At 39.4% G+C, this 23,597-nt stretch overlaps 1 protein-coding gene across 2 annotated transcripts in view; it reads right to left on the bottom strand.

Moving 5' to 3' along the window:
* Nucleotides 1-6,191: 6,191 nt before the first annotated feature.
* Nucleotides 6,192-23,597, bottom strand: part of LOC136436836 (kin of IRRE-like protein 3) — a 34,061-nt gene continuing 16,655 nt past the window's right edge. For both annotated transcript variants that reach the window (XM_066431198.1, XM_066431209.1), the window contains exons 2-11: nt 16,000-16,323; nt 15,461-15,778; nt 14,814-14,967; nt 14,169-14,284; nt 11,796-12,053; nt 10,956-11,270; nt 10,668-10,790; nt 9,972-10,121; nt 9,445-9,554; nt 6,192-9,124 (exon numbers count right to left, since the gene is read on the bottom strand). In XM_066431198.1, the coding sequence (XP_066287295.1) occupies nt 8,987-9,124; nt 9,445-9,554; nt 9,972-10,121; nt 10,668-10,790; nt 10,956-11,270; nt 11,796-12,053; nt 14,169-14,284; nt 14,814-14,967; nt 15,461-15,778; nt 16,000-16,323 (2,006 nt within the window). In that variant the 3' untranslated portion in view covers nt 6,192-8,986. The remainder of the gene's footprint in view (nt 9,125-9,444; nt 9,555-9,971; nt 10,122-10,667; nt 10,791-10,955; nt 11,271-11,795; nt 12,054-14,168; nt 14,285-14,813; nt 14,968-15,460; nt 15,779-15,999; nt 16,324-23,597) is intronic.

Here is a 23,597-nt window from a genome sequence, read left to right as displayed (position 1 = left end):
CAAATATTAAAAAAGAAATGTATTCTTCATTCACATTTAAACTCCATTCATCAAATTTGCGTTATGCGAAATCTTGTTGTACATCTATCGCCTTTGCCAGGTATGTAGTTGTATATTCATCTGTAATAGAATATATTACAAATCCCTCTTATATAGCGAAATGTAGATGTATATGAATCATAATGCACGTCGAAACAGGTTTTGGCTTAAAACTATTCCGTCTTTAAAACGCGGTAAGAGGCTCGACTATCACATACCTGTACACCTGCTACTTGTATAAGACAGTTTTTGAAAAGCCTCTAAAAGTTGGTTACTTGTGAAAAGGGTGACTTTAAACTAGGATCTGCCCCCCCTCACAGAAAGCCTGATGTGATTATGCCTACAGGGATGTTACAGTCGAGACAATTCTCACCGGTATCCCGGGCCCCTTGCCACAGAGTCGTCTGCGTAACAATTGACGCACAGATCTATTAGATAGATTGGACGAAGCGCAGGTATTCAATCATCCTCGCAATCATGTTCATGTGGGGGAATTCGTCTAGTTTTAAACAAAGTTTATATGATGATGGGAGAGAAGTTGAAGTTATCCGTATCATGAATTTTGCAGGAAGAGGTGAGCTGGGGCCAAGATATAAAGCGATGTACTTTACAGCAGGCAATCTTGTCTACCATCACTAAGTTCAGATCTGGAAAAGTTACTGAAGTGAGAAATGGAGAATATTTGAGATCTGGGAAACTTCTCAGAACCTTCAGAACCTTCAACAGGCGAACTGTTTAAGACTACAATATTCATGAATTGATTAAAACTAGTGTTCGTAGACTTATCAAAGCTGCAGTGTTCATGGACTAATTAAAACTGGTCATAAACGTATCAAATCTACAGTGTTCCTGAACTGATTAAAACTAGTGTTTATGAACTGATTAAGACTACAGTGTTCATGAACTGATTAAGACTACAGTGTTCATGAGCTGATAAAGACTAGTGTTCATGAACTGATTAAAACTAGTGTTCATAAACTTATCAAAGCTACAGTGTTCCTGAACTGATTAAAACTAGTGTTTATGAACTGATTAAGACTACAGTGTTCATGAACTGATTAAGACTACAGTGTTCATGAGCTGATAAAGACTAGTGTTCATGAACTGATTAAAACTAGTGTTCATAAACTTATCAAAGCTACAGTGTTCATGAACTGATTAAAACTAGTGCTCATGAACTGATTAAAACTACACTGTTCATGAACTGATTAAAACTACAGTGTTCATGAACTGATAAAGACTGAAGTGTTCATGAACTGATAAAGACTAGTGTTCATGAACTGATTAAAACTAGTGTTCATAAACTTATCAAAGCTACACTGTTAATGAACTGATTAAGACTTAAGTGTTCATGAACTGATGAAGACTACACTGTTAATGGACTGATTAAGACTACAGTGTTCATGAACTGATTGATGTACAGTGTTCATGATCTGATGAAGACTACAGTGTTCATGATCTGATAAAGACTACAGTATTAGACAGTGTTCATGAACTGATTAAGACGTGTTCATGAACTGATTAAAACTAGTGTTCATAAACTTATCAATGCTACAGTGTTCATGAACTGATTAAAACTACACTGTTAATGAACTGATAAAGACTTAAGTGTTCCGAACTAATGAAGACTACACATTTCATGAACTGATTAAGACTACAGTGTTCATGAACTGATAAAGACTGAAGTGTTCATGAACTGATAAAGACTAGTGTTCATGAACTGATTAAAACTAGCGTTCATAAACTTATCAAAGCTACAGTGTTCATGAACTGATTAAGACTACAGTGTTCATGACCTGACTGAGAATACAGTGTTCATGAACTAACTAAGACTGAAGTGTTCATGCCAGACGTCATAAAACGCAGGGTACAATCCCTGACTCCTGATTGCTGTCACTAGGTAATACTATTATTAAGTTGTTATGGACCCACGGAGTCACAAGTGCCCCAAAAGTCCATACAACCACATGAAAGGGAAACATACAAGACGTGTAACCACATAATCAATACACTCAGTCTGATTCCCGGTCATTAACCTTTCAGAAGAAAGTAATACACCGAAGGCATCTTATCTCAGAAATTGGAATGGATATACCGGCTATCTCTTGCATAAACCTGTTCATTATGTTATAAAGCTTCACCAATAATGTCATTTATTCTCTGCCAATCAGTGAGGATGGCCACTTACATTGTCATTTATTGATTGGGCGAAGAACAATTGCTGTATCAACCGGGCCATTGTTGGCTTACAGAGTTATTAGTAAGAATACTTTTCCAATTTTGCTAAGCTTATGTCCACTATTAATGGATCACTTGGTTGGATTTTAAGAGCGGAATAAAGAAGGTAGTGCCCATTATACGTTGCCTGGCTTAATCAAGGACCTTGGCTTCATCTATTTCATGTGATTGTTTACATACGAATGGTCGATTCTCTTGACTCTATTCGTACTTGCGTATCGACCGGGGTTAGAATGATCACAATGTAATCCCAGTTGGATGCCTCATCACACGGCATCAACCTCAGCATGATCTGGCAACTGACCAAATTACGCGTTCTATCGCTTATTGTACTCGATTTACATTACTCCAGGCGTATGGTCAAATCCTGCAGTTTTGTACGGGACTCGTATGATAAATGACAAATGGTGAATAATGAATAATACTTGTCCTTAACCTCGAAATGTGTAGAATCACGAGAGACATCGCATTGCCGGTACATTTATCTGAGCGTGCCCAAAGGGAGTTGTCTGCGGCGATGCTCCCATTACCAAGTAATGGTCAGATGAAAGACCTGATTTTGAGAAGAAACGTATTGTATGTGCCACGTATCTCGTTAAGTCTCCCTAATGCCACCTGTGGTACAGAGATGCATCGAGGATCACATTTTAATTGTATCTATCAGTCGTAATCTGCTTCGGAATCTCCCAGTTAATGTATAAAACCTGGGTGCTAAATTGGTTTTGTTCAAGGTGACTCTCTATGTCCGTACATGTGTCATATTGACTTCTTTCACCGTAGGGTCGTCTCCAGATATAAATTGGTTTAGGCTTTTCCAATTACTGAGGTGATGCAGATAAAGAACACCATCCGGAGAGTCCACAAGTTATCTGGCCAGTCCATCGGTACACGAATGGAAATAGGCTGCTCCAATTGCGCCATCGGCGAAAGAATAAGTGTGAGATTTATCTACATTGATAATAGGAGGCACTAGGGGCATTGTTTCTTTATGGATGGGTAATAAGAAGAAGCACTATCTGGCTTATGATACGTTCCATTCACGAACAGTATACATATTTTCGGACAAACAGTACCACTGTATTTTCTTTATCTTCTTTATCCGGATACAAAAATACACAAACCCCTATCCCTAAACTAGGAACGCAGTGGTACAAATCAGCTGTTTTGCATTTGATAACATAATGTGTCTCGCAAGTAGTTCCTTGTATATATTCCCTGTAAATCTAAGAGAGAGATTTTTTTTTATATTCACGTGTCTATGAAACAGTGGTAGGCCTGTGTATAGCAAACACGTTCGTATGAAGAGCACATAATTCTGTTAAGAATACTATGTTCTTAACATGTTCGCACATCTTTGCACTGCGAACGATACATTCTACTCTTTGATTTACCGACGTCGGGTACAAACTACCTCATTGCGGCCTTCTTCTACGTACACCTTATCTTCTTATTGCCTAGGAACTCCCGGCGCTGGGGACTATTTGTCATTCTGATCCGCGGCATGATTCCGCTCCACAATAAGGTGTGGGTGTTGAGAGAGGACGGAAACATCGGCTTTTCCGTCTTGCGGGCTGAGTAAGCAGTCGTAAATCATAAAGTGTGTCTACAATATCGATCTCTACCGACATTCTTAAAACCACAGGCCGTCGGGTATGAGACTGATAGCTTGGGAGCAGTTTAAAGGATTTAGCTTTGTGGGGGATCTGTTGTCTTAAGGCAAGCATAACTTCATAACGATAGGAGGCATAGCTGATACACGAGGGACGTACAGGCATAGAAGAAATATAGTTTCTTTGTGAAGATTGTTTATTCATCTTGAGATCCTTCATTGATTTTTCTTTATAAAAATCTACACCGTAGGTGTGATATTTTTTCACTTTGTAATCCCGTCATGAAAGCGAGCTGCATGCATGCACAGAGGATTTGGACACGGTGATGTGCTTCAGTAAATCGATTTTCACAGGTGGCTAGTAACTCTTCCCTTTGTACATGCTGGAACAATCACTCGAAAATGCCAGATCATAAAGTATAGGATTGCATCTGAAATGCCGCCATTCATCTTGCACTTGAAATAAGGTGATTGTGGCATTTCGTCTGGTTTGTCCTTCCACGAAATGGGAATTGTTATGCCCTTTAAACAATGTCGCTTTCATTTTGCTGTTCTGTTGTTTGTCATCAAATGTGGTTTATATCAAAACAATATCGTGTGTAGGTTTGCTTTTGAGCAGATTGTTGCAATAGAGTATATATATTGATTAAAAGAGACACTGGACTCTCAAGTTCTGCATTGATTGCTGCCATGAAGGACGGAACATACTGGAAAAACTTCATTGATTGTATCTCACCGGAGTAAATCTGGAAGCATGATGATGATGTTGGCAAAGAAAAAAATATTTCAGGACGAAGGAAAATCTCAACAGATTTGTATATTATATGGTTGTCTATTGTTCCCGGCCTGGAATTCTCGAAATAAAGAAATACGTCAGACTCTAGATCTGCATAATACACTGATTTGTAAAGATATCACGTAAGTCTGTTATATTCAATACCAGTACCTATACGTCCGTTAATTCTCCCTGAACAGTGCTATTCCGGTTGGATGGACCTCTTCATCTTCTTTTACAGCAGTTCTGGGATGTATTCACGTAAGGCCACCTATAGGTAACCCTAATTTTCCAGGAGAGCGAGGACGTCGCCAAGTAAACGGAGTCTAAATACCAAGTCCCCAAGGAAACTTGATAGTCCTCCGTCTGGTTGCCCTCAGATTATTCAGGTGGCTACTTCTTTTGAAGTCTTAAGTGGCCATTCCTTTCACATTCAGGAATGATTCCATCAGTTTAATGCACATTACAGACACAATGATGCATCACTTGGTGAGCACGAATACCTCTAAAGCCTCAATAGATATTGCAAAAATGGCATAATAGCATATTTGCAAATTGCTGCCAACTGTATTATATCGTGACAGTGTCCGATCATAGTTTCACATCTCATAGAAAGTTCCTCATAAAACGTTCCTCATAGAAAGACGGTAAAATACAATGCAGTAAAATATTTTGAATTGTGATTTTTGAAAGCTTAGTACTTTACACAACGCCACTGAATGTCACGAAACGATATGAGTCTCTAGTATGGCAGGAGGACGGCAATAATTGACAGCTTTGTCTGATAAACTACAACTTACGACGTTCGTGATAGGTCGATAGCCTCGGCCCAAATGGTGACCTTCACATTTGGAGACAAATGGGGACCCTCTTTGTGACCTTCATATGTGCAAGATATCAGTTGTTAACTGTTATGAATGCCAAAATACCAAAGTGATTGATATTCCCAATGCCACCGTGTGTTTACAAATATCTGTTTATTGGGTACACCGGTTATATTAACAACTCCTCGTTGATGTTTTTTTAATCAGGAGACTTAATTTATCTGATCATGCCGTTTAGCCGAATTTTGTATGGTACTCGTATCTTACTTGTAATTCTGAGGAAATGTTTGCCTCACAATCACAAATTGTAATTAGGTATGTAACTTTATACAACAGTAATGTTCTATTGACACCCATGCATGTATTGACACCGTAAACCTTGTAAGAATGCCCCATCCTGGGCATACCGTTTTCACCATAATCCATGCATCATGAACCGAGAATGTGTCACAAGACACTGGGTATATAGTATTACGTTTGTGGCTTGATATTGTAGTTCAGTACGTCAGTATTGAATTCCTCTAAAAGGTTGCGAACTCATTTCATTTCACTGGCCTTCCTGTACTCTCCGATAATACAGCTCTGCACGATCTTGGATAATAAGAATAACGAAGTGACTCTAGACCCGATAATGCCCGTACAAACGGATATATCCGGGTCTCAGATATGATAGTTTCAGACATCTTCAACAACAGCAAGGAAATAGTCCATGACACAACGTTTCTTTTAAATAAAAATCGTTGGAGAGGGTTAAATGCTGACGAACAAACATTTATCATCATCATCACCATCATCATCATCATCATCTGGCATGCATCTGTAGTCGTTGAAACGTCCTGCAGCTGCATTCAGTCTTTCTTCATCCTCCTCCACTTTTGCCGTACTGAATTGCTAACGTATACATCCATTAGATCCATCCATCGCATGCAAGAGCCAGGCCCAAGACTATCTTCTATTTTTGTGCTTTGTTACTCAGTTATTGAAGAAAATAGTAACTGGACTATAGTCACTATACAGAATTAGATATATGGATAGGCAAATAGCCTTTGAAATAGGCAGCCATGGTCCACCATATTGCTATTGTATGAAGGAGTTGACGATTTATGTTAGGCTACGTCTATTGATGGTCCACTATACACCGGTGGGAGGCAGTGCGTCATCGCACAAATCGCCATATCTGCTTTAGCAATGAGCGAGAAAGGATGTAAAAAGGAATGAAGGTACATGACGGATGATTATGTCATGGGACTGTCAAACTCAAGGTCATTCACCCTGGAACACATCCATCTTCAACGACTTACTTCTGCCAACAGCAATGTAGCTCAGAGTCTAACAGAATACTCAAAACGTCAATGTAACTTTTGAATAATACATATCTATTTTAGTCATGTCGTCTAGGAGTCTGTTATGAGTGCTGGGAAACATTATAAAGTTGCACGGACCATAGACAATATTCCATCTTTGTGTTTTGAATATTTTATACGTGGAACCAGTAAAAGTCAGACCTCTTGAATCGTGCTTATCTTTGGTGCTAACGTGAACGTCATGCTGGGGTGTGGAAATAGAAGCCTTACAGACAGGGTGCTATTTGTATGTATCGGCTTAGGATACTGTGCAAAATCAATTCCTACAACCCAAAGGCATACGCTTCTTCCTACGCCTGTGCTCAGAGAGCTATCTTCAGTTATGATGGATGAGAAGGAATGATGGATGTATCTATCACGGACTTTTGTAAAGCCAAAGCCATTCGCAACGGAGACATTTATTCAGCGAGACTTACGTTTGCCAACGGCAGTTTAGTACACAGTCTGTATGTCTAGAACGTCAGAACGACTACTGAGAACGTCAATAGAAATCTTTATTCAAAGCCCGTCTTATCTGCCATTTCAAACACGACTAGAATACCGTATAGCCTATAGGCTGCCTTTTGTCAATACTTTCAACATCCTTGTGACAGCAAGATTGTATGTGGAATGAAGGATATTTTCGGAACTTTCTGATTTGGAAAGTTTGACATTGCTGCCTTCCTTAGTGGCCTCAAGGCTGTGACCTTATTTCATTGTATTGACCTAGCTGGAGCCCCCAATAGCGCAAACGTAGATGACTTGTCACAACCAGAACAAGTTTCTTCCCGGAGCAAAGTGCAAAAAAAAAGCAGTCGACGAAATATTGTCAAATAAATCGAAACAACAACATAATATGATAGCAGCCTGGTTGTTTAAATGGGTTAGTGCCAATATTTATTCCAAGTCAACAACTAGCAGCAGTACAACCCAATTTGTGAAAGCTCAGCCCTAAAACACTCTACCTAAATGTAAGTCCGTGATAAGAATTGACAGACTGCGAAGGCAAGGCTTTTTGGGTGTTGGTTTTTGTCCACTGCAAAGTGATTTAAGTCCGAGTAAGAGACGTATAAGTGCCTAAGGCAATCCAAACTTTAAAGGTTGTTCACACTTCACAAATCTACAAATGTATGTACACACCAAACACAGTATATCATTGTAATGCTTCAAATAACTTAGACCTTCGTATCCGTCACTGAATAGGGTAAGCAAGGAAGGTGAACTCAAGGATGAAATCTATATGGATGATTTATGCAGTATTGGTATCTATACTTCATAGACTGGGTTACGAACTGTCGCTCATATCGCGGCATGATTCATCTCATGTACTTAGTATTCTGTCACAACCTTAGTACAAATCAAATATCTTACAACTAGTCTCCTACACGCGAACCTAATCACAAGAACTGTCCAATGAGCGTTGGTCAGGCAAAGAGCCTGTTATATGAAAATTCCATTTCAAGACATGTTACTCGTAGCCCTTTTGTCTTTATATCACAGCAATGTTACAGAGAGGAGGGCGTACAAGTAGACTTAAACATACACCGACGTTCATATACATAGACTCATCATTTAAAGTTCTTTGTGGTGGGTAAACCTCCAGTTCTGCAGCAGCATTTTCTAGCATTTGCAAGAATGTCATGAGTAGAACTTGGTCCGTTGACTCCATTTAATCCAATGAATATGTCCATTTTTGTTGATGAATGGCGGATCTGCTATAGGGCAATTATGTAGAGATATACATCCAACTGAAATCCAGCTTTCACGTCTTAACGAGGGATATGATAAGAAAATGGCACAGTAATATTTTTGGGTATAAGGCCGTATATATATATATACGTATATATATTTCCGGTATCTTGAATATCTGGTCCATCATTGTCTGGATGGAGAATGTTAGCTAAGTCCATTAAGACTCTTTGTCACCTCTATGCCTGAAAGGCACAGGAGCTTTAATCTGATATACACTTTTGTGAAGCTGTGGTAACTATAACGATTGTCCACAGTCTCTAACGGATGCTTTCTTTCCGGCAGGCCTCTTCCGTGATATCCATAACGTTACAGAATCCACGTTTTTTTTTTGAATTTGAAAAATTCTTCATTGTTTGGTCCAGGCTATTATTCAGCGAATTTTGTTCTCCTTCATGATTCACGAAGACTAGAAATCCCGTCGGTCTGGAATATCAATGTTACCATCCCCAACAAAGACGTCTCCGTATGATTGAAGATCCTTTGTCTTGGACACAATTTGCCAGCGTTGCGCCTGGTAGTCTCTCTCAACCCTCCCAACGTGGTCCTTACCAAAACAAAACACAGCGTTAAAACGCAGAATCAATCTGGACTTGTGTTATCCTAGGTGTTATCCTAAGATTACATCTTGTGTGGTAAACGATGGTGTATATCCATATTCAAAAAGAAAGTACTTTTCAACTTCTTACTATAAAGGTTTTAAATTTGTACACTCAAAAATGAAATATTCTATATAGTCTAAAACACTGGCAATGTGTGTAGCTATCATCATTGGTCGGCTGCAACGCTTCTTCCAGTTCTTTCTGTTGGCAGCAAGGTTGTTAACATTAGTATCGGAAATATACAGAAGAGGATAATATTGCTCACGTTTCTGTGGTGAGGTCTTTTATGTCTGTGTCTGTGCGGGGATGGGTGTTTGCAATCGGCTTGCTTCCGTCTGTCCGCTGTTGAATATTCTGGAGCACGTACAGCTAGACCTGAACACAAACATCAACATATAACATCGTTTTAATGTACAATACACCTGTGTACGTGTCTCTGTTTTTCAATTTGAGACAAATGAGACGTTAAATTGGTGCATAAACAAGCCTATTGCAACATCAATGGGATGCTAGTGCACCTGCACATATCATATTTGTTGATGCCTATAGGGATTATACAACTGACAGATGCACAATCTACAGGCAAGGGGGTATATTCAAAATTAAGCACATATAGGCTATCGATATGGTAAATAAGCCGGCGTAAGGATACACCACGAATAGATAAGATTGTCAAAGCGTTCATTCTTTTATGAAGAAAATACTACTTAGTATAAGGTTGAGTCCTATACGTACTGAGTTAAATTGAATAAGTGTACAATTAGAAACGTTACACTAATGAGATACACGTACGTGGATAAGAGATACCAATAGCGTAAGGATCTTTGTCGGGTCTTGGTGGAGGAATGGGTTTCGTTGTGCACTCCGCGTGCACATTGTCAAGTTCTACGTCACACGGTTCAATATTCAGATGCGTGGGTTGACTCTCTTTAAATTCTTTCACTGCAAAAAAGGCAACAAAAAATTTCCGTTACTTCAATCGTATGTTATCGTCATACTCATCATACATACATGTAATGATGGGCATTAAGGTACCGTTGAAGGGTGGCTGAGGAGTTTTGGGATGTTATTGAAAAAAATCCTTTATACATCTATGTAAACCTTCCTCAACCTTAATTTTTTTCAGGTAGTACCTTATAGCAAGGTGATAATTTATGTTAATTGATACGACGTCATGATTACGTCATTAATGGTTATAGGGCCTAGGGCCACGCTCATTTTTTTTAGAAAAAAGGCTTTCCTTGGCTTGTACTTCGATGTTTATCAATATAACTGCAGGAATGTACATGATAGTAATACATCAAGGATAATGCGCTCAAGCATGATGTTACAGAGCTATTGCGGATTCAAATTTTCTTACATTCGCTGTTTTAATGATTAGTTTTTTATTCAATTTCAATTCAATCAGTGATATTCTTAAAAGATAACCAAACAGAATACTTTAAAAATAAAAAGCTAATCAATCAGTAGCAGTCATGAGAAACGTACCGTGACCTCTGTTACCACAGATGACGTCCCGGCGCCGTATTATAAAGATAACTGCCACCAGAGTTAACAGGATGGAAACCACCAGAACGCCCGTTACTATCGCAATCATGATAACAGGTGGTCCTGTAATTGGATAGACAAAAATATGCATACTATAAAACAGCCTTGATGAGTATTCCACTCTATTAAATCGCTGGGGTATATGTGAGGACGATAATTTTTTTTGCCTTTGGGAATGGAAAGGGTATGTCTATTGACTTCCATGTCATAGGTCATAGCCGGACTCACCCGAGACAATGACCCGGTATTCTCTTGTGTCGGATCCGAACATATTGATGGCCTTGCAGATGTAGTCACCGGAGCTGCCACTGCTCACGTGATCCAATATCAACAAACTCTCCGTGTAGCTATCCGTGGTCTTTTGGCGTACTGTTAATCCGTCTATTGATCCTTTTGTCAGCTCAATCTCTTGGCCGTCAACACTTCGCCAATACCAGATGATGCTTCCGGGAGAGGGATCAGAGGTCACCTCACAAAGAAGGGTGACAGAGCTGCCTTGGGTGGCGTGCGCCGTCTCCGGGTCTCCCCGAATGTCTGGCTTACCTTCAGGGCGATAAAGTACGTAGATTAGCATGGGTTTCAATGTTTGTGCAGCCTCGTATATCACACAGTAGGTCATGATACTGCATGGTCGCTCTACATTCCAGAAAAATGGAGGCAAAATAGCAAATATATCTCCAACCCTACCATCCACCTCGAATTCTTAAACGTCATGAATCAAACAGTTACAACTCTCTCCTATGATATGATTTCAGAAGAAGTTTTTAATGTCGAACATACATCTTACGAATCACAGGCAGTTGTTTCCATGAATACTTGGCAGACCAGCCGTTGGTTGCCAGAGAAGATACCTGGGGGATTTGAAGAGTCTACAGTTGGCTTTGCCACTGCTTACTTATTCTTTAGGTATTTCTAAAACTACATTTGTCGCGTCAAATTGCTGCTTAGAGGCAGATCATCAGGCTGTAAGGTATGCTGCAGGAAACATGATATAGAACATTATACAAGCCCTGAAGGGGTGTGAGACTGCATGAGTTCTGTTTTGAGAGATAACGCTAATATACGTACCGATCACATCTATCACAGCATCCTTAACGTCCTCCGGGAAAATTGAACTGTCCGCCACGCACTCGTACGTCCCTTCTGTTTGATAGTCCAGACGTGAGAAGCGTAACGGGTTGTTGAAGTACAAGTCTGTGTTCTTCCGTCTCCACCTCACGCGGGGGGTCGGATTCCCGTCCGCTTTACATTCCAGGAAAAACTCCTCCTCGTTGTCATAAAGCACGTTGACTTTTTCATCGAACGTAGGCCGGATGGAGGGAGGATCTGCAAAGTTGCAGAGGATTCAGTGTCTTTTCCTCAGCAATATATTATAACAACGCTTAGGTAGAACCGGTACCGATATAAATGTTAACCAGTGATGATGAAGCACTCTTGTCAACTGAGTGCGGAATCTATAGACCCATTTTTAAAAATTAATCTTTAGTTAACTGAGTGACTGATTTCCAAGGGAGCCCTTACAAAATCATAACAAAAACCATAACTTAACTAGAAAGGCAACATTTGCGGGAGCAAATGCAACATGTTTCGCCCATTTCCCTCCCCATGCAAAATGCGACTGTGGCATAGGGCTAACGTTTGTTGTATGTCTGCAATGTTGGTATTTGAAATCGTTTACGTCATTTTTAGCCAAAAACTTAAAAAAAAATTACTTAAAGCAAGGGCCTCATTGCTCAAGGTAAATTTTAACGCATTTCACAACTCTCCATTGTTATTGTAAATGTTATTGTCAACGTCCCGACACGGGATGTTTCCTAGGTGGGAAACTTTGGACACTTTGTGTTCACTATTGTGTGCACTGGTGTCCAATCTTGGTGACACAGGGGTAGAAAATTCATGTACATAGCGAGGAAATGTCAGGTTTAACCATAGTGTCCAAGCTTGCAACCTTGAGGAAATTTTTGTTTCCATGCAGTGATAAAATAAGAAAAACACCGTGTGTGTCGAAAAATACCACCAGAAAAGCTTTGAACCTTCTCAATTGCACTTAACTTCAGTAGGACACAACAATAACAGCGCAAGGATGGGAGCCAGGGAGTAGTAAAGTTGTATCTGTACCTGTCAGAGTATGCCCCTAATTAAATTGACTACTTAAACCAATCAGATTGAGCTTGATAAATCCGTGTTACAACGCGCTCTCTCATTGGCTGACCGAATTAGTCCACCTGGCCAGATGAATTAAGATGCGACCTAAAGGTCAGTGACCCCATATGAGGAAAATAGCCGATGTTCTCCCCAAAATACCCTCTAAAATCGTATTTTGAAGTGTTGTATGCCAAAAGTGCGAATGGGATTCTTTGAATATTTTTTCAATACTTTATTTCTTTATTTCTTTATTTCGGGTATAAAAAAAACAAACCCATAGGAACATAATACATAGCTAAAAGGGTTATAGGCTTAACACAAACATCAAATGACATACAAGCACAAAGAGGTTTAAAACAAAGCTAGGTGCACAGTAGGCCGTACACATTACGGAAATATGAGTTCCTGTAGTAGGCGTCTGATACTAACAGGCTCCTAATCATACTGTTCTCTGACAAGCGTAATCTATTTAAGAAAGAGTAACAAACCCTCCTTCGCCTAGAATCGAAAGTGTCGGTCAAGAAGTGTACAAACATTCCACTAGCACTGCACCGTCGTGGCAGATTCATAATAATACGGAAGCAATTGTTATACGCAACACGGCATTTAGAGAGAACACTTGCGCTAGTAGAGTTCCATAGTTGCGCGCCAAACAGTTGGCCGCAGTACGTCATGAATAAGTTTTTCTTGACAGGTGGAGAACAGTGGAAAAATTTTCGTCTAATACAATTTGCACGGCTGTACAGGTTTCTCACCTGTACCCCCATAGTAAATTTCAGGTCATTTGGATGTATTTTCAGAGCACAGGAGGCCAAAATGTACGTTTTTGGTCAGAAAAACCTCAATAAAATCACTTTCAAGGTCAATATCGAAAAAAATGAAAAAAATCTCCCAGGGTATTTACCCACTCTACTTGTATACCAAATTTCAGCTCAGTTGGTACAGGGACGACCGACCTGCGTCGATTACAAGATCTGACAGGAGAAAGAAACCTTACGAACACAATATGTTGCGCCCAACAGTATGTTGGGCTCAACATAACAAAAATTGAATGAAAAATACGCTTCCAATGATATAACTTAAAGCAGTAATCATCAATCATAGGAGTAACAAATCATGCAATCAACCCATATGCCTGCTAGTTTTTATCAATTGATCATGATCACCATTAACTGATTTTATTAGCTTAGGGATACAGGGCGAAATAACGTCAGTAGCGTAGTGGTTGATTATTTCCCTTAAATACATACTACAAGTACTAAAGTGTTAAGAGAATGTAGAAGAGATAAAACTTACAGAGGACATCCAGTTTGATGATAGCAGTATCAACAGGCTGTATTCCATTATCGGCTTTGCACTGGTATGTTCCGGCATCTAATCTTGACACTGGTTGAATGACATTGGATTGCCCTCTGGAATATATACCGGATTCGGAACATATTAGATATTCAATTTATTCAGTTTCGTGAATTAGTAAGCTAGGGCGAATTCTAAGTGTAGATTTCTAAAGCTTAGGTGTAAAAAAATTCAATGTAAGATTTCCTTCAAGCTCCGTGAATAGTTTCATCAGGTTGGTAAGTCACGGAATAAAAAAATACTCTTTTTACACAACCAAGAGATTTCTTCCACCGACGTTTCAGTGACCATCTGACACCTTCTTCAAGGTAATTCTGACTAGTTCACATAGCAATGCAGCGCAGGTGTTGCTGCTTATACATATTAATGAGATGCATTCCAAACAGCAAAGTATTTACTTATGTACAATCACAGGGGATGACATCACTATGCGGTCCCAAACGTACAGAAATGTAACGCATACACAACTATCGATCAAAAAGCAATGCAACTATTATCATCTATTTCTTAAGGATGCGGTCCCAAACGTGACTGAGTCTATATCCCCCTTAAAGCTATCTACTGAGTTATGCAGTGACGCAGTACCTGATGTCTTTCCCACGTCGCTGAGCACCGCTAGTGCTAGTTTTTCTCCACGTCACCTCAGGAATGGGGTTACCATAGACCACGCAGGTTAAGTTGGCTGATGCACCTTCCCTTACTTTGAAGTAGTCGCGGGGGACGAATACTGTAGGAGCATCTGCGTACATGATGATAAAAGAGTGCAATGCACGTCATCTATTTGATATACCATGTGGTAAAATCATTGAGATATGCAGGTTGAATGGAGTACGATCTAAACTTTTTATCTAAGTCATCCAGTAGCTTTACCCATCATTACACAACACTCATCTCACCCATTTCAACAGTTTGATAGTTTGCTTTATTACAGGATGGGGGGCTGCTTCACTATCGCCATTACGTATACCGTTGAAAACATGCGTTGATGAAGGCTAGACATCCAGGTAATAAGATACGCCCAAAATAGTTACACATTACCAAGCAACTGCCAGGGATAAAATCTAAAACAGTCAGACGTTTTAGACAGATCCGCTATCTTTCGTTAGGGACTAAGAAAAGATCTGGCAGAACTTAAACCAAAACTCTGAATAGATATGTTAATGAAGTGAAGACAATTTCAGACGTTGAAAACATGCTGCAAGCGTATGGAAAGTAGATATATCTTGACTTACATAACACTTTGAAGAGGATGGAGGTGGTTTGAGGAGGTAGTAAATCGGGTAATCCTTGGTCAGCAACGCAGCTGAAATTCGCCCCGTTGTCCCACCTTGCTAGATATGGCACGTCTAAAGTTTGTTCCACAACGTTCAATAGGTTGTCATTAGCTACAACGCCGGTGCTTGTTAGATGGGAGTATCTTCTTGTACCGTTGTACCAAGCTACTGAAGGCAGGGGACGACCGCCTTCTGACCGGCATGTCAAATGTAGACTACCTCCCTCTTCTCTAGGACTTCGGTCACCAATGATGCTGGGTGGTCTTGGAGGTGGCACTATGATTTTTACGACAAAAATACAACAGCAAATAACAAATATATCATTACTAATGAAGTAGCAACAGCAATATCTCTAAATTGGTTGAAAATATCTAATTAACAATGAACATTGTCCAAAGCAAGTTTTTTTTTAAAAGAGCTCCTAGGAGTTTTGCAGCACATTTTCCCCAGCCTATGCAGAGAATATGACCATATGAAATCGATAGATTTGTACGAACCTATAACAGTAAGCTTGACATCCCTCGGTTCCTTGAGTAAGAAGGTGCTACATCTATACACCCCTTCGTCCTCCATCCTGACATCTCGTATGTTCAGATTATACACGCCTGTGTGGTCTCCCGAGTTTCCCTGGCCAGATACGAACACTCTCGGGTACTTTTCAGACACAGACGTCCCTTCTGAGATAAAGTGCAGGTTTGGTGGACCGAACCAGTGAACAGCATCGTTCTTGCCGATCCCATCAAATGCACAGAAAATCGTGACCCTGCCGCCCAGGAGAACCGACGTTGGTTGAGGCTCGACGCTGTACCATGCGGCATGAACTGAAATGCACAAAATACATTTCGTAAATAATCTAATCAGATTAGAGAATGACTGAATAGCAAAGTTCTTTTGTTCAGAACCAGATATTTACATGAGGATTATACCTACAATGTATGAATACCTTTATTAATACATACACTAATATTGATACTTCACAATCATAAGTCTTTATTTGGCATATCATACATACTAAGTGGAACAGATTGCGAATGTTATTGACTGTTATTATTACAGATCTACCAGAATAAGAATCTATGATAACATTTCCCGCATATTGCCGCTGATAGTATGCTCTTTAACATTGTGTATTAAAATCATATAAGGTCATCATGCATGTGTGATGCCCCTTGTCAGTATATTTTGTAAATATAATTTTTTTGATTGTTTACAACCAGGTACATGTATTTACATGAGCCGACGTTTCGATGACTATCTGTCATCTTCATCAGGGCAATGCTGACTGGTTCACATAGCCCTGAAGCTAGGAGTTATTGTTAACAATGCAGTCCCAAAGCTAAAGTATTGTTACATTAATGGATAGCGTTAGGCAACAATAGTGAAGGATGTTTAACTGTTATAGGTTCGTTTAAATCTATTGTCCTTATATTGACATATACGTTAGGGACTGCATTGTTAGCAGAAACACATAGCTTAAGTCAGAATTGCCCTTATGAAGATGACAGTCAGTCATCGAAACGTCGGCTCATGTAGATACCTGGTTGTGAACAAAATAGCTTTGCTATTCACAAAATATATTGTTTGACAAGGGGCACCACCCAAGTTTGATGACCTGAAATGATTTTAATACACAATGTTAAAGAGCATACTATTACATGTAGCTACAATATGCGGGGAAACGTTACCATAGATTCTTATTTTGTTAGATCTGTAGTATTAATAACATTCACAATCTGTTCAACTCTGTGTATGTAATATGCCCAATAAAGAGTAATGATTGTGAAGTGTCAATATTAGTGTAGGTATTAATAAAGGTATTCATAAATTGTAGGTATACTCCCCATGACGGTGGAGGGACGCCCACCGAGCCTCTTCGGCTAATCTGTCAAAATATGTGCCCAAAAAACACTACGGATTTGATTGCCGATGTGCCAACATCTAACACATTTGCCACCAAGAACCCTTAAATCATTGTAATTATTTAGTATTATTGATAAAATCATACATATAAGCCTAGCATAATATGCCTGACAACTGTATTATGTACATGTTTCTAAATCAAATGAAAATTAAGAACAATATGAAACGTTGTGTGTATAATTTACCCAATGAAGACTTATGATTGTGTTGATATCATTGATATCATCAACTTGGCAGGTACTAAAGGAATACATAAAAGCATAACACAATAATGTACCTAACAATTCTAGCTATTGTTTTTACGAAAACCGTGTAGGCAATATCTTCATGCATATATAAGATAAGAGTGCAAAAGCATATCAATTATTTTCCTGTGAATATCACTGCCCTATGACGAATAGAAAAGTTACCACCAGCTAAAAACAGAATACCAAAAGGGCGCAGAGATATGGCTAAAATGAAGCCTCGTAACATTTTACACACACTTAACTTGTGGCAGCTATGTTGAAATACTGTCTATCTATCCAATACGTTATAACCTTAGGACCTCTCCAGAATTGTTTACGAACTCTGTGATGAAGTCCTTTCGCTACGCCCTCAAGCACCCTTCACTTACAAATTCCAGTCATTTTTCACCGTTACTCGTGAGGCATACAAGTGGCGCAGTGCCGGCTTATCTTGATTGTTAAGTCCCCACTGCTCTTGCCTTTTCAGGACAATATGTCGCCTGTGTCTATGAGGTATTGCAGGATAATGTGCTGGAGTTGATAACAATCAGCCCAGGGTAAGAACCACGGTGTCTGGACAAAGCCCTGCGATCCCAAGTGGATAGAAAATCCATTTACTTTTGTATTTCCTGTCTCTACTCTCCCGAGGTGATTTGCAAAGTTATAATTGAAAACTATTATGTTGGTCGTTTTACACGACACAGACAATGATCTCAACCTGAACATAGCGCGCTTGACGGTATGATTGACTTTGTTGCACGTTGAAAAGACGTCCACTGAAAAACTACTGAGAGAAAACGGATGATCATGGAATGCTAATTGTATGTGTATGTTTGGTGTTTGTCATGTCTGTTTATGTATTCGGTAAGCAAGCAAGCACACAGCATGTTTCCTAAATTATATATACACAACTTAGATTAAAAGAGATCTGCACTATTATATGAAACGTTCTTCTTCAATGTCATATGAGGCAATGTGATACAGTTTTTGTAAAAGCTGTATTCATGTTTCGTAAACGTTATTCATCTGAGAGCCTTCGCTTACAGTAAAGAATAGGCTTTCATCGACGTGCAACGTGGTGAATATGACTACTTCTGTTAGCATTTCGGTAATTATTTACTCAGTAATTTAATAAGAGTCTTTATGTGCTCCTCTACATAGGATGCACACACACACACACGCAAACATACACACACACACACACACACACACACACACACACACACACACAGTATGCGTGATCATGAGTGCTTGTAAAATTTGTTAGATACAAGATAGACGTTTGTATATATATATATATATATATATATATATATATATATATATATATATATATATATATAGATATATATATAGATATATATACAACGTGTGTGTGCAAAGCTTTGTGTTAGATATAAGATAGACGAAATTCTCACTTTTCTAAGTATTTTGTCATATTCTGATAATTCAAATATAAAACGCCAATCTATTATGCATAAAAGGAAAATAATAGCTGGTCAACCCTTAGCAATCCGATAAAAGCAATATTTACGGCATCAGACTTTGTGTAATACTGAACAGATGGCGTGGTGAGTCATGATTAGTTATGACTTATGATGTAAATCCGATGAACGAAACAGCTGTTCAGCAACCTTGTTACTACAGATGCTGAGGCTTAATCATAGATTTAACAAGCCTTAAATGTCCAATTTCCGTGCTCGTTGATGTAAATATTACACTAAAAGAGCATTATGGCATAAGTCGTAAAAGCTGTAAGAAGCCTGTTAGCATGTCCGACCTGGAACAATAAATTAGTCTTTATGACGTACTTGCAGGGCACGGTTAAGGTATCATTACCTCAAAATGTGTCACAGACAATAATGCCTGCATCTGCCATTTTAAGTGTGCAACACAGCTAATTCTGTCCCAAAGTACTAGATACCAGTGTGTTCACTCTTTTTCTTGACGTTTCTTGTTCAATACGATAAGGACAGGGCGCAAGCGAATGTTTCACCGACTAATTAGCCACATACCGGCGTGCAAAAATAGATTGCTCAACAAAGCTTGTGTTAACAAGAAGACGTGGTGTTATAATTGGCAAATGGAAGGGAGGATCATGCCTATGCTTCCCTTGGGACACTTAAAGACATTGCGTTACAAATGAGCTTTAAAAGTCACCTAATTGCCAAATGGAAGCGCTAAAAGTCTGTGAGTACCAGCCAGGACGTTTACTAAGTTTGCTTCTGTCGATTTGCATAGGGAATTAGGTTCAGTGCACGCATGCTTATCAGCTAAATGCATTCATATGCAAACTGGCTAAGTAGTTTATGGTATGGAAACAAATCTAAATAGAATAAAATATTGGTCAAGCAAGGACTACATTAGCTACCCCTAAGTAAGCAATATAATGTGCTGTTTAGGTGACTTGGACTTTTAAGATGCCATTTAATAAAAACACTAAATGTACATATTTTCTAACCAAAGTACTATCATTCCCCAAACAAGATAAATATTTTGCATTTTTTGGGACTGTAACATGGAAAGAGGACAGTACGATAATAGGTATTGCCCTATTGTGTACATAATGTTGCATTGGAGTTGTCCAATAGGTCACCAAAGGACTATTCGACCAATGGCCATTCAGACACTACGGCATTGCTATCTGTACGCTATGGAAATCTGTATCTGTACACTACTGAAATCAATTTACAGGCGTGCATACATTCTGTACGTTGAAGAAATACATGAGATAAACCTACGATATAAAGAGTCGTGAAAGCTTACATGATTCCCTGTTCAGAATGGTAAATATATCTCGATCATCTATTTTTAGTAACAGAAAGGTCATAACAAGAAGGGTAAGTTCTATGTACATTAAACCCCGGCTCTATATATTCCGAGGAAAAAAATCCCTCTAGCACTTTCACTGGCAAAAACAGTAATGGCGAACCATGGTTTGTGACGTCACGTCCCACAGAATGCAATCCATATATTAGGTTTCATGTAATTCAAGCGAGAGGAAACAGGTGGGTTTCGAGCCCTCGACCTTCCTGTCCAGAAATAGGGTCACTAACCACTGGATACAAAGGTTTCCAAGAGAGTGAACCATACAGGGCAGAGAAAATCGATTACAAGCGTTGCTGACACAAGCTGTAGGATTCCCAGTCGATATACAGGATCGACCTACCAGGACTCAGATTCTATTAACCTTAAAGCCTGCTTTGGCACCCAAGACCATAGCTTTGTACCGAGGGATCTCTTTCCGGAGATTGGACTATTGCTGGTTGCCTACACAGTCCATCTAGTATTCAGATGCTATGTTGATGCTATCGTTCACAGGGTACTGCGTCCATGTCTCAGCAACGACCGCAATGTGCACAATTTTAGAATGTAGCATTGGATGATTTTCTTAGCTGGATTCTTTCATGTAATGTGGTCGTGTTTACATCATCGTAACCTTGGCTTAATCACCAGAGAAAAGCAAAGGCCGTCAGGTGTAGGAATAATCAATCAATATTTTTTTCTTGTGCAATTCCATAACTCAGAAAAAAAGTGATTTCCATCTCATTGTGTCTTGAAATGAAAACTTCGTGATCTATGAGGTTTGCTTTGTCAGTCAAGCGGTTAGAAACAGTATGTCAGTATGGAATCGATAATGCTACTATGTTATGTCAGGATGAGGAACAATTCATCATTTCAATGCCTATTTTGAAGTACCCTGCGCACCCATTTGTAAAGGCAGTATGGTGACCACTCTTAACACCAGCCCTTGTGGTGTGGTTCGCTAGAATCACAAGGCCCAATAATATACTAGTAATTACAAGACAAATGCATGGCAATCTCTGAGCAGGAGAGAGCTATGCGTGTGAAGAACCAGGCTGATTAAGAAGTAGAAGAAAATCGATTTGCGAAATTGGTGCCTTTATAAGCTGAAATCAACTCGTACATCAATTATGAATAAATTGTAATCGCCGATATCTAATCAGAATGTGTCTCTCCGCATGCACTTGGCAGTCTGTATCCTGCAGTCAGTTGCGCAAAGGCTTTAACATTTGTGGAAGCTATGGTACATGGTAATAATGCTATGCTTCAGTTTTAAGAAGTTATCATAACTGCGTATTTCTGAGCCACGCACGATGGTACTTATCTTTGCCTCAAGGCAAAATATTTCAGAGATATCATAAAAGCCATCAACACATAATCATCGTTGTATATGGATGCATCATCATCATATGATCACCCAAATCAGATAATTATTCAGCAAGAGGCCTAGTTAAAGAGACGACGCCAATCCTGATCCTACCATGTCTGTAACATAAATAATCCTTTTAGAAATGGATACTGACCCAAATATTCAAATGGATTGCAGTCTAGATATTTGCTGAATCACTAATAAATCAAACGTCCCTGTCCACTTTGTAGGCAAACGCAGGAAGCATCGTCACCTCCAATTCTATGTTAGTCACGGTGTGAGTGCGTTAGCAATAGAGATATCAGGTTGCTTACACCCCAGCTACATATACCTGAGATGAATGCAAACGGCACCGACCTGTCCATGGGTCACAATGAATTAGGATCAGCCACACCACCGTCAAGACCATCTGGACTGACTCTTCTGACCGCAGCGCAGCTTCCGAGACCTTTCGTGACGGTAAATCAGCAGAAAGGGTGCGAATGTCAAGCCGAGTGTATACCCTGGATGGAATACCGGCTGTCATGGGGGCACAGATGCCAACAATCGACCGCTACATCACCATTGGTTGGGGATTTCCAGCAGATCAATACCACACTCCGATGACCATTGATGGACTTTGCTCGCTCCTAACAGGCAGAGGCACCACTTGCAAGTAAGGACACGGGCAGAAAAATGGATGCAACTATTGAAATTATTATGCTTTTCTTTGACCCATTTTCATTTTTGACAGAACGTGAGTAAAACTTGTATACTATATGTAATGGAACGCAGAAGTTTGAATGCACATATCTGACGAAGAAGGCACTTTATGAATTCAAGTACCTTAATCCGTTCTTTGCTTCCAATGTATCCCTTTTTGATCACAATCAAAACGGATATGATTTGCTGCAGCCAGAGCTTAAAGATGAAACACCCCACTGGAACTACAGAGGTGATGCAGTAATTGAATCATCAATCGTAAAATGCTCGGATGAAGATGTCCCGCAATGCTTGATTATGGTTGAATCATTGAGTGGTAGGAGACAAATTGTTTCTATGTTCGCACGGTTTTGGAAGTTTGGTTGCACTGCGTGTAGTTGGTATTTTAGATGTGAATGTCTATCAAATATTCTTAAATTCCTATAAAAAAGATTGTCCCTCACGTGTTTACACTTTTCAAAAATTTAGGCAGAAATAAAACATTGTTTTGGAATTGGGGTCATCAAGGAATTATGTTGATGAAATTGTATAAACCCGCAATGGAGTTCTGATAAATCCGGAGAAATATTTCCTGAAAAGATTCGATAGAAAGTTTCCATTGTAGTATGAATGAAATGAAAGGGATAGGTTATCAATGAGTGAGTTTCAATTACTGGAAGCAGTCAAACGATGTGATTTAAATGGTAAACAAAAGACCATCCATAATAAAGAAAGGAATATTAGAAAACGTTCCTCAACCGGGAGATTCGTTCTTTACATGATATTAAATATAGCTAGCATAGTCTTGACAAATGATTTATTCTCGAGCTAACACACGGGAAAGCCAATTTCGCAATTTACTTTGTTTCAGAGAAACATGATATGTGTTCTCTGCTCTTGGCGGCCATGTAGGTGTGAAATGATTGTAGCTAAGACATATGTGTTGCCAAATGGAAAGAAAATGGTACGACTTTGCATGAACTATCACACCTGCCAGTAGGAGGCTTAGCAGGGTGCCATTTGTGTACGGCAATTTCCACAGTTGACCTGCTTAGAGATGACAGGGGAGGAAGTACAGCCCGGTAAATTGATG

This window comes from Branchiostoma lanceolatum, chromosome 1 (assembly GCF_035083965.1).
Source record: "Branchiostoma lanceolatum isolate klBraLanc5 chromosome 1, klBraLanc5.hap2, whole genome shotgun sequence".
Classification (NCBI taxonomy): Eukaryota; Metazoa; Chordata; class Leptocardii; order Amphioxiformes; family Branchiostomatidae; genus Branchiostoma; species Branchiostoma lanceolatum.
This window is presented reverse-complemented; position numbering and strand designations above follow the sequence as displayed.